General features: G+C 43.2%; 2 protein-coding genes across 2 annotated transcripts; one reads left to right on the plus strand and one right to left on the minus strand.

The window, feature by feature from the left end:
• Positions 1–503: 503 nt before the first annotated feature.
• On the minus strand, positions 504–11,331 carry coq6 (coenzyme Q6 monooxygenase). Its single transcript, XM_055864887.1, has 12 exons — positions 10,947–11,331; positions 10,433–10,567; positions 7,034–7,092; positions 5,307–5,433; positions 3,931–4,061; positions 3,722–3,829; positions 3,579–3,641; positions 3,375–3,482; positions 2,249–2,451; positions 1,828–1,943; positions 1,326–1,492; positions 504–648 (listed from the first exon to the last, which is right to left on the minus strand). The coding sequence occupies exons 1-12, from the start codon at positions 11,143–11,145 to the stop codon at positions 619–621; spliced, it is 1,446 nt and encodes a 481-aa protein (XP_055720862.1). The 5' UTR covers positions 11,146–11,331; the 3' UTR covers positions 504–618.
• A 90-nt stretch (positions 11,332–11,421) lies between these two features.
• fam161b (FAM161 centrosomal protein B) lies at positions 11,422–15,270 on the plus strand. The gene is made up of 9 exons (XM_055864886.1): positions 11,422–11,795; positions 12,194–12,485; positions 12,592–13,100; positions 13,215–13,552; positions 13,651–13,772; positions 13,880–14,047; positions 14,158–14,257; positions 14,400–14,572; positions 14,839–15,270. Exons 2-9 carry the CDS (start codon positions 12,205–12,207, stop codon positions 14,876–14,878), a joined length of 1,731 nt encoding a protein of 576 aa, XP_055720861.1. The 5' UTR covers positions 11,422–11,795; positions 12,194–12,204; the 3' UTR covers positions 14,879–15,270.
• Positions 15,271–15,675: the final 405 nt, after the last annotated feature.

Here is a 15,675-nt window from a genome sequence, read left to right on the forward strand (position 1 = left end):
CAACCATATCCCGTTCAAAGGCACTTAAAATATTTTGTCTTGATAGTTCACCCTCTGAATGGCACACATTCCGTCTCGCTTGTCTCAAAGCTTAAAAATCCTTCTTCATCCCGTCTCCTCCCCTTCATCTACACTGATTGAAGCGAATTTAACAAGTGACATCAATAAGGGATGAAAGCTTTCACCTGGTTAGTCTGTCAAAGAGCAGGTGTTCATAATGTTTTGTGAAACGGATACAGGATTTTTTTTTTTTTACCTTAACTAGGCAAGTCAGTTAAGAACAAATTCTTATTTACAATGCCGGCCTACCTGGGAACAGTGGGTTAACTGCCTTGTTCAGGGGCAGAATGACAGATTTTTACTTTGTCAGCTCGGGGATTCGATCCAGCAACCTTTCGGTAGCCTAGTGGTTAGAGCGTTGGCCTAGTAACCACTAGGCTACCTGCTGCCTTGGAAAACCCCAAAATCATCTTCACACAGAAAGAAAGACGTGCAGGAATAACTGTGTTCAAGTTATGACAGAGCATAAAATATAACTTTATTCATTTACACTTTTACATTCCATTCACAGAGTCATTGGCGTACCATCAAACTGCAACGGCGGGACCAGTGTATGTGTCACTTGCTTGCAAACGCCATGATCTGAGCCTGGAGAGAAAGAACATTAACTCACAAATCTAAACATCCATTTTGTCAATCCATCCATACCTATCCACAAATACATGAATCCAACAGCCACGTATAGCACTAGCAAGTTCGACAAAAAACGATGACTAGCATCTTTCCCATCTGTGTAAAGTGGCACTACAAACCTCTGTATACAAGATCTGTGAACATTTAATATGGAAAAATGTCAAGCATAACTTTGGGTCTCCAGAGAGAAATGCCTTTACAACCAGTTACGGTTGCTTTGGTCTGAATCACTTAGTAGGGAATAAAGCCATTTCACATGAGCGGTCTGTAATAAAAGGGGTGTGAAAACACAAGTCAATACCGCCGTAACGCAGCCCCGGGGCCAGCACTGCACCCCACCCACACACTTTCTGTAACACTACATTTGGGGCTAAACTAAGCTGCCGTAGTAGTAAGTTGACAACCATGGAAATTATAGGCAGAGCTGAAGTAAAAAGACATGTAATCAGAAAAAAGGTCAGGATCGGGTGGGGTCATGAACGAAGCCAAAGTGGGGCTTACTTCTGACATGTGGCCAAACCTTGGGAATGGAAGAAGAGATGGCTTCTACTTGAACAAGTGTTGTGGGTTCACTTTGACAAGGGACATGACATTCGAGAAAGGTGGGGTTAAAGAGGAGACAGCATACTAACTTTCATGGCTGGCAGTGTATTGGTGGCCTGCAGACCGAAGGTGCGTAAGACAACCATGGGGGCAGCGTTAGTGGAGTACAGTCGTTTCATCAGGTCGATGGCAGCCATCATGGGCAGGTTGTGGCGCTGGCGCTCTGTCTCATATTCCAACAGGTGCTGCATGGCCCCTGCTCAACATAACACAGGCAGAGCAAAACACCAGGGGTTAACAAATCATGGAGAAAAGAGTTTCTGGACCTGTGTACATTGTTAATGTGTTTTCTGCATTGGAACTATTCAGAACAAATAAAATATTCACATAACAGGATTTCCATTTCTGTGAACTGTCCTTTCTGCCAAGAACTGTAAGAAAAAAAACATTAAATAAACTTTGGAAGAAATACTGTTCTTTTTATAATCAAGATCAACAGCAAGCGTCCCAGCCTGGGCTGTGGAAAAGAGCTTCTGAGAAACCACTGGCTACGGCTACTGTGTTTGGTGTCTGTTTAGGGTAGTCACTAACCCAGATCCTTCCCGTTAAAGGCCGCCTGGCTCAGGAGCTGAGTGAGGCAGGCCACATCCCCAAAGCCCAAGTTGGCTCCCTGGCCAGCTAGAGGGTGGACGCGGTGTGCTGCATCGCTGCAAAGAAAAATAAAGACCTCCGCCGTGTAAATCTAGTCACATCTACAGGGTAGGATCAAAGCAAGCATTCCCTTCAAATAGACAGAAATAATTGGAGAGAGGCATTAACCCTTACTTTTTTTTATGCAGTTGATAAGTATCTTTTTTATTTTATTTATATGATCCTGTTATACCTTCATAGAATAAGGGCATATAATCCTTACATTTACAAAATGCCAGGTCAAATATTAGTCACAATTTTCTAAAGCAAACCGATGTGAAGTTCAATAATGGCGTGTCCCCAGGGGTGAGTGGGGATTTACCCAATGAGTGCCACCCGGTGCCTGATGTACTCTGACGCATGGCCCATGCCCAGGGGGAACATGACCCGACTCTTTGGGCCGATCCCGGCCACGCTGGGGGGTAGCTGGCGTGCCGAGCCTGCAGAAGGCATGAGGACTGACAGGGCAGTGCGGAACAGAGAGCCAGCAGTCTCCACCAGCTCACTGTGGTTCTCATTACTCCACTGGCAGAAAGAGACGACACAGAGAGAGAGAGAGAGACAGAGAGGAAGAGACGGAGGGAAAGAGGAAGAGAGATAGAGAGAGGTAGAAACAGCAGGTAGAGGAAGAGACAGAGAGGTACAGGAGAGATAGAGGGGCGTGGTAGACAGAGAGAAGAGAGAGGTAGAAACAGCAGGTAGAGGAAGAGACAGAGAGGTACAGGAGAGATAGAGGGGCGTGGTAGACAGAGAGAAGAGAGAGGTAGATACAGCAGGTAGAGGAAGAGACAGAGAGGTACAGGAGAGATAGAGGGGCGTGGTAGACAGAGAGAAGAGAGAGGTAGATACAGCAGGTAGAGGAAGAGACAGAGAGGTACAGGAGAGATAGAGGGGCGTGGTAGACAGAGAGAAGAGAGATGTTAAAGAAACAAACTAGAGCAGAAATGCAGAGTGAGTGTACTTTTCCTCACTAACAAAATGGTTTGTCAGCGTTACAGGACCCTTGCTAATTAAAAGAAGAGGCTGGTCAGGCCTGCTGTTGAATTAGCTTAGTTTAAAAAACATTCCATGCAGTAATGACCAACTGGCAGACCACAGGTTTAATTAGCAAACCAGGCCTGAAACCAAGCATGACAACCGTGGTGACCCCATCGGCAGGTCCAGTAAAAATAGTAGGCTTGGGAAAGCGACTTTAGGCTGGCAAAACGTTGGTATTGTCTACATGTATGATGTAGAGTAGACAGAAAACAGTGACAAGTGCACCCATTGGCATTGACTAACCGGTTCATTGGTGCACTTGCAGCATGTTGGTAACAAGAGGATTTCCATTCATAAATGTACTATTCATAACACATACAAATGTATCAGAAATCCATTTCTTTCTCTGCTGTATAAAGGCACCTGTTCCTCATCATTATTTGATTCGGTGGGGTCAGGCCGGGACTCACAAAGGCAGTGTTGATGGAGTCCACAAAGCTTTCCTCATCCAGCTGCAGTAGCTCCTCAGCATGGCGGTGGCTGGTCGACCACACCAGAGAGCTCTCTGTGTCCGACAACTACAGCCACAAGAGAGAAGGGGGAGTTGGTTAAAATTAAGGGACAGAAAAAAGCAAAGAGCTCAGCTGCACTTTGAACCTATGATACAAACTTACTGGTAACATTGCTATGGGGCCTGTTGGAAGGAACCTCTGCCAGGCAACATTGTTCTCTGTTGGCTATAGAAACACATGATAACAATTAGTATGGCCTCCATGTGTCTTGATGAAATAGACAGGTTGTAAGATGTATATCTCACCTCAGACAGATGCAGGACAGCCACAACAGCTGATTGGTCATAATTCCACTTGACCGTGGGTATCCCCGCCTCCCGCCTTACCATCGAATTTGGCCCATCTGCTCCAATCTGCAAACCAGCCAATCACAGCGGTTACATCCTAGAGCATTATGGTCAAAGACAAAAAAACATTCATAAAATAAAAGAGTTACTACTCAGGATGGACTGACCAGTAGTTTGGTTTGAAGAGTCTGTCCGTTGGCCAGGATGACCTGAACCCAGGGGATGGCGTCAGCTACCTGGTGGGACTTGGGCCAGGTGTATTTCACCACCTTGGATTTGTACTGGACCCTCACCTGATCTGAGAGACCGAACACAGAGAAAAGAAATGGTCAAAAGCAGAGCCAATGGGATTTTGGGTTCACCACAGAGAATCATTTTCACTAAACAAGGAAGGGGCCAGTAAGTATTTTTCATCACAATTGGTCACACTAATCAAGACTTTGCTACTTGTTTCCTCCAAAAAGGAAAAAAAGAGAGTAAGGTTTGGCTTTAAGTGACTAAGGCAGTGGAGGATCTACAAACCACCTTGTAAAACACCACTGGTTTCCCTCTCTGGCAGGGACCAGCTGCCGAAGCTCACATTGACAATCTTCTTAATGGTCTTGGCTTGCCGCATAGCATTGATTAATAGTGTTTATCTACAAGCAGACCATGCCACACTTTCCGCTTGCTGCCAGCATGCTGGGATTGCACCAAAACTCCCACTTTCTTTGAATTATCGGTAGTCGGTCATCCCGAACATGAAAGTATCTGGAATTACACTTGGCGTTGCCCACTTGGAGAGGTTCCCGTCCGCAGATTGACTACTGGTTCCTGAACACGAGCGACAAATATTGGCCTGCAGTGATTGGAGAGCAGAGTTACTACCAAACTAGTTAGCTTAGTGCACGCTTTTCATGTACTGCCTCAGAAGCAGAGAAACATCATGGCCAAAGGAAGAAAAAATTAAGTAGAGGACCAACATGATGCCTTTAAGGAAAACCTGCTGCCTGCAACCACACATCTGTTTAGTGCAAAATGTAGAAAAGCCCGTTTATAAATATGCTGTTTTACAGTCGGACGCAAGGCTGTGCTAAGGTTTCATTTCTGAACCTCCAAAAAGTCGGCCTAATTTCAACAACAATACAGCACAACACACCGTCAGCACTTTAGCATCCTTAATGGCGTGGGAGCACATGTCAATGTGAAATAGGTAATTGGACAACTGCACGTGCCTTTACATGGCACCCGGTCTATGAGTGCACTAACTGGCACACAGGAAATATGGAGCTTGATTGAAATAGCAGGAAAACATGGAGGCGTCCAAGAGCTGCACTGGTCTTTAAAAACAGACACAGGGGAAAATACAAATAAACAAAACGCAGGGACAGGATGGAACAAATGTGGTGACATTACATGAGCTGCCAGACCCAGTGCTCATTAACAGGATGTCAATGAACTCAATATGTCTTCTAAGGAGAGTCACATCACTACTCGTGCATAGTGAGGGTTTCATGGGAAAATCAGCAATGCAACTGGACTGTGTGTGGCGCTGCTTTCTTACCAGAGAGATTCTCCAGCTGTTTCGTCAGGGCTGCCACAATGATGTCGTTCTCCACAATGTATGCCATCTCGTCCTGCAGGTTCTCCTTATCAAATGTAATCAGGGCATCCGAGCAGGCATCCCAAACCTAAATCAGAAATCAATTATCCCTGTGGTCAACAACTCTATCCTTAAATGCATCCCCATTCCCTATATTTAGCGGGCCAAAGAGCCACAGCCTAATTGAACTGAACACATCAAATTTGTTCAGCTGCAGCCAGAGCTTGGCAGGCACTACTTAAATGACCAAACTAAGATCGAGAAAGGTCAACAACACCCTTCTATGGTTGACTTAGGGAGCTTACTGATGCACAATGAAATGACATCTGTGATGTGGATTTATGTTTTTGGACCGACAGAACACATTTGTTAACATTACCGAGCGGGTAAATATTGGTTAATGTATCCCAAAAAAGTTGAGTGTCAAAATAGAACACATAATTGAGGCACATCATTTCTGAGATGGTAAATGACAAGACTTTTCATGTGACGCAGGGAAGTGGTTATGCTTATGTAGGACTCTCTCTCAGACCTTATCATTCAGAAGTAACACAGCTAAACTACTTTCCCCCCAAAATGACATAAAGTAGTGGGTTTTACCCTACAGAAAACCACTAATGGTGGTGGGTTTGCAACTTGTGACAAGTGGTTGGCTGCTTGAAAGATTTAATGAAACCAAACCGCAAATTCCAAGGAGTTTTTATGTTGAAGAAAAATATACTTCTGTTGATAAGGAATGTGTTGCTATGTACTTATTGTCCTCTTTGCTAGGAGAAATCCACAAATGGGAGCTTTAAAACCTGCTTATCTTTCCATCTTAACACCCAGACAGGAGAGAGACCATTGGAAATGGCCTACTAATATTCAGGTTATTTTTCCTTCTTCAGCCAGTAGTTAACTATTTAGGATAATGAATGAAGATTTTTTGGGGTTAACCTCAACGCACTACTCTATCCTTGTAATATGCATCTGCAAACAAACAAGCAAAAAAAGGAGCAGAGCAGTTAAGGTATTATGGAAGAGGTATATCACTATAATCACCATATTATATTTTATGATGACATCCTTGGCCATGAGAGAAACCCTGTGTTTTTTTCTTTGGTATAAACTGACCACATCTTACAGAAGGGACTCAGCCTGCGCCCACAGCTGTAAAACACGGTCACTTTGCTACTGACATCTACACATCCTGTCATCTTCCATCTTCTGCCTCCTGCTTGTCACATTCATCTTTATAATTAGTACACACAGGGGATGAACGCCTAGTTGAAGATGCCAAATAGATATTTTTCCGATTAAATATAATCCTAATTAAATAATTACTCTGATTGTGGCCAGAGGGGAAAAAACAAACATTTCACTAAGCCAGGGAGTTTTGATCATCGTTTTAAATTGACCTCCTGTCCTTTGGGGGTTGAGGCACCCTGGCATTTGTATGGCCTCTGAGGATGTATAAATTGGGCAGAGGAATGAACAAAATGCGTGTTTTAAACCGCCATTGGGTTTGCGTTTTCTTTGTGAACAATTACATGCTCGAGAGAAATGGCATTGTAAAGTACATGATTGAGTAGAGGTTAAATGGCAGGGGAGATACAATGAGAGTAAGTATATAGCAGTAGAACTCTAACGACTTAAATGGGCTTCTCAATAAGAAATTACTTTAGGGCTTGGCGTTTCCAAGAACTGACCTGCATCTTCTGATAGGGCTTACATCTCATGTTCATAATGTGATCCCATGCGCCAACACCTGAAAAGGCACACACAACATTTTAATAAAATACAAGATCTATAAAATCTAGGGATGTTATGTATGAGGCATACAAGCCCCATAATTACTTGTTAGAGGAGTATGATTAAATGAGACAAGAACTCAAGTGGGCGATGTCAACAAAAATATAAATGCAACATGTGAAGTGTTGGTCCCATGTTTCATCAGCTGAAGTAAAAGATCCCTGAAATGTTCCATATGCAGAAAAGCTTATTTCTCTCAAAAGTTGAGCACAAATTTGTCTACATCCCTGTTCATGAGTATTTCTCCTTTGCCAAGATAATCCATCCACCTGACAGGTGTGGCATATCAAGAAGCTGATTAAACAGCATGATCATTACACAGGTGCATCTTGTGCTGGGGACAATAAAAGGCCACTCTAAAATGTGCCGTTTTGTCACTGAACACAATGCCACAGACATCTCAAGTTTTGAGGCAGCTTGCGATTGGCATGCTGACTGCAGGAATGTCCACCAGTGCTGTTGCCAGATAATTTAATGTTAATTTCTCTACCATAAGCCACCTCCAATGTAATTTTAGAATATTTGGCAGTACATCCAACCGGCCTCACAACTGCAGATCACATGTATGGCGTCGTGTGGGCAAGCTGTTTGCTGATGTCAACGGCGGTGGGGTATAGGGAGGCATAAGCTATGGGCAACGAACAGAATTGTATTTTATCGATGGCAATTTGAATGCACAGAGATACCGTGACAAGATCCTGAAGCCCATTGTCGTGCCATTCATCCGCCGCCATCACCTCATGTTTCAGCATGATAATGCACGGCCCCATGTCGCAAATATCTGTATACAATTCCTGGAAGCTGTAAATGTCCAGGTTCTTCCATGGCCTGCAAACTCACCAGACATATCACCCATTGTTTTGGATGCTCTGGATCGACGTATACAACAGCGTGTTCCAGTTCCCGCCAATATCCAGCAGCTACGCACAGCCATTGAAGAGGAGTGGGACAACATTCCACAGGCCACAATCAACAGCCTGATCAACACTATGCAAAGGAGATGTGTCACGCTACACGAAGCAAATGGTGGTCACACCAGATACTGACTGGTTCTGATCCACGCCCCTACCTTTAAAAAAAAAAAGAAGGTATCTGTGACCAACAAATGCTTATACATTACATGGCCAAAAGTATGTGCACACCCCTTCAAATTTGTGGATTCTGCTATTTTAGCCACACCGGTTGCTGACAGATATATAAATTGAGCTTCCCCGGTCAACTGTTAGTGCTGTTATTGTGAAGTGGAAATGTCTAGGATCAACAATGGCTCAGCCAAGAAGTGGTAGGCCACACAAGCTCACAGAACGGGACCCACCGAGTGCTGAAGCGTGTAAAAATAATCTGTCCTCGGTTGCAAAACTCACTACCGAGTTCCAAACAGCACAAGAACTGTTCCTCGGGAGCTTCATGAAATGGGTTTCCATGGCAGAGCAGCCGCACACAAGTCTCAGATCACCATGTGCAATGCCAAGCAAATGTTGGGACAACATTTATTTTGTCGGGGAGAGTGTGACAGGTTAAAGGAAATACTAATAGCCTGTTATACATTAAAAAGTATTAGTAAGTTCATAGTATGTGAGGATCTTAAAACATCTAAGGTTAAGAAGATCCTGCATTCAGTATTAGTTGATTGATTGATAACATTTATATAATTGTGTTAAAATCCGTCAAGCGTACAAAGGGTACGAATTGTGAGAGGAATGTGTAAACGTTATGTTGATTTCTTTATTTTGTTGTGGGTAAAAGTGTTAATCTGTGATCTACTAAATGCTCTTAATCTATGAGCCTGAGATCGATTGCTCTGGTCTCCACTCAAGTTCACGGAGAAATCGCGGTCTTTTTCTCATTGCACTAAAAGTTTTAATGAGTAAACATTCCGTATCACACTCGTGATTCTTTCTCCCCTTTTTCAGGGGTGTAACAAAGCTCGCCACCATTGGACTACGGAGCAGTGGAAACGTGTTCTCTGGAGTGATGAATCACGCTTCATCTAGGAGTCCGACGGACAAATCTGGGATTGGCGGATGCCAGGAGAACGCTACCAGTCCCAATGCATAGTGCCAACTGTAAAGTTTGGTGGTGGAGGAATAATTGTCTGGGGCTGTTTTTCATGGTTCGGACTAGTCTCTTTAGTTCCAGTGAAGGGAAATCTAATGCAACAGCATACAATTACATTCTAGACAATTCTGTTCTTCCAACTTTGTGGAAGGCCCTTTCCTGTTTCAGCATGACAATGCCCCCGTGCACAAAGCGAGGTCCATGCATAAATGGTTTGTAGAGATCGGTATGGAAGAACTTGACTGGCCTGCAGTGCCCTGACCCCCACCCCATCGAACACCTTTGGGATGAATTGGAACGCAGACTGAGAGCTAGGCCTAATCGCCCAACATCAGTGTTGCTGAATGGAAGCAAGTCCCCGCAGCAACGTTTCAACATCTAGTGGAAAGCCTTCCCAGAAGAGTGGGGGATGTTATAGCAGCAAAGGGGGGACCAACTCCATATTAATGCGCATGATTTTGGAATGAGATGTTTGACCAGCAGCTGACCACATACTTTTGACCATGTAGTGTATGTATTCCCAGTTATGTGAAATCCATAGATTAGGGCCTAATGAATTTATTTGAATTGACTGATTTCCTTATATGAACTGTAACTCAGTAAAATCTTGGAAATGGTTGCATGTTGCGTTTAAATTGTTGTTCAGTATACATCCAAGTCAATTTAACTGGGCTTGACATAGCCATGGGTATCCAAATCACTTCCTTCACTTCCTTACTGTCATGCAATACATCATCAGGGTGTCAATTAAAACCCAAGGAGACATGAATAATAGTTGAGAGGATCCCATCAATGATTGATGTAGACTAGAGTCCAGATATGATCCCTGCTAAGCATGTGTGACTAGACAAGCTGGGCCTGATCACTAACCTACTTCCTGACAACCTTTTATGCTGAGCCACACCACAAATAGGCTTAATCAGACAGGAAGCTGGCCACTTAAACATGAGCTCTTTTGTCATTGGACAAGATGTACTGTTTTTTTTTATTATGGATAAACCAATAAACCAACCCTGACAAATAATAGACAACTACCAAACTATCTACACACAACTCTTCACCCCTACTGTACTTTATGAAGCTCATACTATTGCAGCCATGTCTATCTGTATGCAGAGAGGTTCCCTACATTTTTCTGATGCCATTAGCTGCCAATGGAAAACAGAGCTTCTAATGCCATTAGAGAGATTACTTTCTCAGGGAACATGATAATAGTGTTTCGTAATATGGTTGTGTACCACTGAGGAGGGTGGCAGAGCCCGGGCTGATGGAGCTGACTCTTGTACTGTAGGCGTCTGGGACCTTGTCCATCACTTTCTTGTTGCCTGCCTCAAGCAAAAGAATCTTCTTCCCCTCCAAGTTTGGATCCAAGCCTGTCAACAATAACGAGGATGCATGAAATTGATTGATGCTCTGTCCAAAATGATAAACAGACAGATTAAAAGTTGTGGTGGGAGTAGCATTGATATAGCATACATTTTGGCATCACTAGTGGTGCCATGAGAACAAGAAATGAAAGTTCCTCTGCATGTTTGTCTTAATTATACCTTACTTGTTTAGCAACACAGAACTAAGGCAAATGCTGTATGGTGTAAATCAGCAGCAAAGCCACAACTGCAATTTAGTTGTGAGAATGAAGTCTGAGCATTTGCATCCAGGAGCGGAATTACGGCTCCTCCTCCTTTAGATGGGGGCAAATAGGGGCAGAGGGGCTGTTTGACTGGGCAGCATCAGGAGATCACCTCGACTCACCTAAAGAACAAGCCATAGCGGTCCCAACCATCCCTCCTCCAGATATAATGACATCATAGAGCTCATTTTCATGTTCCCCATGTTCTGCTGCGCACGTGAGTCCTCTGCAAATGATTCTTGTTTCTGAAAAACGGTTCAGAGCAACACACCGCCGCCCGATTCCTTTGAAAGACAGTGCCGTTTTAGTGAGACTATGCATCTTTAAAACAACGTAACAACGTGGTACTCGTCTAACCCTTAAACAACTCCAACTGTATTGTTTAGAATCAGAACTAAATGTTTCCCCTTGAATATGTCCTACTAATCGCAGCTGTGTCCATTCTATAATTCAGCCATGTTGTATATTTTGACATACGTAAGAGGCAAGTACTTCCTGTAGTGCTCAACCAATCAGAAAAAGGAACCGCACTAGTTTCACTTCACAAGTTGTCCGCACTTTGGTGCTATTGATATTTAAACATAATTCCGTTTTATTCAGGAGGACAATGTAGAAGGGATAGTTAAGGCGCTTCTTGAATAAAAAAACGTGTTACAAATGTGTCAACATGATAGTGCCCAATCGAGATCACTGAAGTATAGATCGAGATACCGCAAGCGTTTACTTCAGCCAATCAAACATTAGAGAGTTCCAGGGGGTGGAGTCAAATATCTTAGCTTTGACAACAAGTAGCGAAACATCATCCATTGATTCGAAGTTATTACTTTGTAGCAATCAATATATGATGTCGATACATGACAGTCTTTGTTGTGAAGGAGAGAAGCAAGAAGAGATGCACAACAATGGACAATAATTATTATAATAATCCACTGGAATAAGTATGCTGTGGTTCTAAAGTGCACGAGCATCAGGTTATATTTTCTATTTTGCAATATTCCAAAATTGTCATCTCAATATGTATTGTAGTTATGCATTGTGTAACAATACACATTTTCTGCCCTAAAACAGTTTAGCATGTAGCCTACCATGTTAACATAGACATACAATAAGACTTCTCTGGCAATGTTTTGGAGAAGCAGTTTGGTTGCTAGGGCAACCCTTGCGGAGGCTCACATCATGTGCTGCTGGAGTTTTGCATAACCTTTCATCATATTAATGATCATTGATTGATCAAATGTGGGACACAGTTCTATGGAAATAAAAATGTCTGATCTAAACAAGGGTTTATCCCACTGTGGGAGGTGTTTTTGGATTAGGTGTTTTTGGAATATAATTCAAAATATCTTCCCCTTTTTCCTTCTTTCCGTAGCTGTTTGGTGAATGTTGGGTTCAGGAGGACACACTGCTGCTAGGATGCAAGAGCAGAGGAACATGGCTGACCTGCAGGCTTTCCTGGAGGATGGCCTGAGTTCAGAGCTGCTGCTCCAGCACCAACTACAGGAGATGAAGGAGGCCTACAAGCAGCAGCTGCAGGAGACAGAGAGGAGACAGAGAGAGGGCCTTGAGAAAAGGATCCAGCAGAACTCTATGCTGTCAGCAGGCTTCGACAGGAAGTCTAGTGCTGACAGACAACTGGACCAGTTTTTCAGCTCTCAGGCCAGGTATGTCAAGTCACCCAATGATGCAAATAAGTTATCACAATATATTTGTTTTGTAAGTCTCAAATATCCTATTGTTCTATGTTAAATAAAACAATCTCCAATGTAGGGGACCGAGGAAATCCAGTTCCCTGTCTGAACTGGTGTCAGGTAGGAGGTCTACCTGCAGGAAATCCCCACAGCTCAGACAGTCAGGGAGGTTTGTCACATCCTCTGCAGCCTGGGCTTCTGCCACAACTGTTTCACACAGAGGACCACAGCATATTCAGCACCAAGGACCAACAGAAACAGAGCAGCTCCAACTAAGCAAAGAGGAGAAAGAGGAGGCGGAATGTCAGAGGAAGTTTCGTGCTGTTCCTGTGCCTGGCCATGTGTTTTTGCCCCTCTATGATGAGATGACGCAGGTGCGGCAGAAAGAGAGGAAGGAAGGCCATGAACAGAGGAGGGACTTCCTGATCTCCATGCAGAAGCCCTTCAGCTTCCTGGAGAGAGATGAGAAGAAGAGAGAGAAGCTGATGCAAATGATAAGCACGGTGGCACAGTCTCAAAAAGCCACCAATGTCAGGAAACCAATACCGAAAGCAATCAAAGACCATGCTGTCTCTGAGCATTTAAAAGGTGTGTTGCCTAAATAATATATCTCCAGAGATCTTGCAGTAAATTGTATTATAAAAGTATTATAATCTTCCCTAAATCTTAAGTTTTTCTCACTAAATTCTGTATGCTCTCTAGAGGAGGAGCTGCGCAGGAAGGTACGCATCCAGCTGAGGGCCCAGGAGACTTTGAGGAAGTCCACAGCACCTATAGAGAACCAAACTCATACTGAGAACCCGGAGCCTCGCACTGCCCAACGGACTAAGAAGGAGGTTCTGGCCTTCCTGGATCAGAAGCCTACCTTCCAGCCAAAGACCAACTCCCAGGTCCCTGATTTTGACAGGCTGCACAAGGCCTTTCAGAGGGAATTACTGAAGAGGGCAGAGAGGAAAAATGTTACCAAGTGTCAGCCCTTCCACCTGCGGACGTCAACTCTGCCTTCAAGACCAAGCAGAATCAGCTCTGAAAAAGAACAGGTGAGCTTACTGTAGAACTCTGCAAATAGAACTTGAAATTAAACTTATCTTTGTATCTTTGGAAACGTTTTGTTTCCTTGTATTATTTTTGTCCTCAGAAACCCATAGTCATTGCCGTTTTGAAGAGAAGCAATTCCTTTGGAGGCTTAACATCACTGTCCACAGATACGCTTCCCACCTACATCACAGATGCAGCAAGGAAACGCTGTATGGCCATTAGGTAAAAGCGAACTATGAACTTCATTATCGGGTGTGTCTGTCTCAATACGTAAAGATACAGGACATAGTCATACTCATCTCTGTCCTGTCCTCTCCCTGGTTCATCAGAAAGTCTGTGGAGCAGAAAGAGAGCAAGGAGCAGGAGAGTGTAGAGTGGATGCGGAGACATAGGAAGAGGTCTCAGGCCATGAAGAAGACAGTGGCTGTCCGCGCCAAGGTCATGGACCCTCATAGCAGCCTGAAAGAGGTGTATCATGAGAAGCTGAAACAGCACCGGTGAGTACTGGGAAATTCCTCAGATGAAAACAGAAAAGAACAGACTGATTAAAGAGTTGTTGATCTGTACTTAATGTTTACTTAATGTTTATGTGGCTCTGTACATGTAGGGAGGCCGACCAACAAAGGACGAGAGAGTATAAGAAGGAGCTACAGGATATGATGGCCAGAGTAACTGTCCGTCCTTACCTGTTTGAACAGGTGTCCCAGGTAAACTATGGGCTTGCATTGACCTGGAAACTCATTTTCTGGAATTGCAAACACTTGAGAAGAGCCTTTAAGCGGTCAATTGTTGTATTATTTACTGTTGTGCACCTTGTCTATTCCCTGGCCTTTGATGGAATTGCTCTAGAAAAACGCCAAGGTTGACGCGGAGCGTATATACAGAGACAAGCTGAGGGAAGCTGGTTTGAATGAGCAGTTTGTCAAAACAAAGGGAGAAGAGTTTGGAACAGCACCAGTCTTCATATTGGATGACAATGACGATGTTGATGACCAAAGTGTTGAGAGTGACATGGAGAAAAGGTACCTACAATGACAACAAGTGTGTGTCGCAGTGTCTTCCAACTAACAATTCGTTTTAGTCATACAATATCTAATGCCAATAGGAATACCATTGCAGCTGGAAATCCACGGACACCATGTGGTATAGTTCTATATACAATGTCGCATTACATAATACTGTGAGACTGTTGTAAAGTCTTTAGTGAAGAGAAGACAAATACTGCAGTCAAGCAAAACTTTGATGCAGTTACAATATAGACATTTTCTAACCGACATGTCTGATTTAGGGATGGAAACGTAGACGTCGGGAGAAAATTGAAGAGGTAGAGGAAGAGAGCATGAAAACCAGAGTGGAATAAATGCATTGATCAAAAAGGTAGACCCGGCATGTAATTGAACTTCATATAGCTATTCTGCTTCAAAGAGCACTATGTTCTAAAATAATTGTAGTGTAGTTTAACTATGTTGACCCAGTCTTGGACTGTCTGACATGTTTTGTTATGATTTATGCTATTTCTAAAATGGGGACATCTGGCCTCTGGAGCTGTTAAATTTATATTAAATGGAGCAAATGTGAGAAAATGAATAAAGGTTTATGGAACTGTATATGTTTATAAGTAATTTAGAATGTTATATGTTGACATTTTACAATGGTAGGGGATTATGGCATATTAAATGTTTGGCGGCATAATATTTAAACCTTATTAAAACTGAATTTCAAAGGCTTATTTGGTTTTATGAAATTAATTTAACATGGCATTATAGAGAACTACTTGGTAACCAGAAAAAAAGTGTTTGAAAAACAAAAATAGACCTACAATGCTATGGATTCTGACCGGTCCTGGTGTAGTTAATATATCATCCCTCACTTTGAAATCAGAGGGCTGACAGTGGTCTCAGTGACATTGCAGTACAGTAGTACATATTCAATCTGTCATGCTGTCTAGTTGTATTCGTCAAACTCTGTTTGAGCAAGCCCATACATATTTTGTCTATGGACAGGTCCTACAGTGGCTTGCTAAAGTATTCACCGCCCTTGGCATTTTTCCTATTTTGTTGCCTTTCAACCTGGAATTAAAATAGATTTTGGGGGGGGGGGGGGGGGGGGGGGGGGTTGTATCATT

This window comes from Salvelinus fontinalis, chromosome 16 (genome assembly GCF_029448725.1).
Source record: "Salvelinus fontinalis isolate EN_2023a chromosome 16, ASM2944872v1, whole genome shotgun sequence".
Lineage (NCBI taxonomy): Eukaryota > Metazoa > Chordata > Actinopteri > Salmoniformes > Salmonidae > Salvelinus > Salvelinus fontinalis.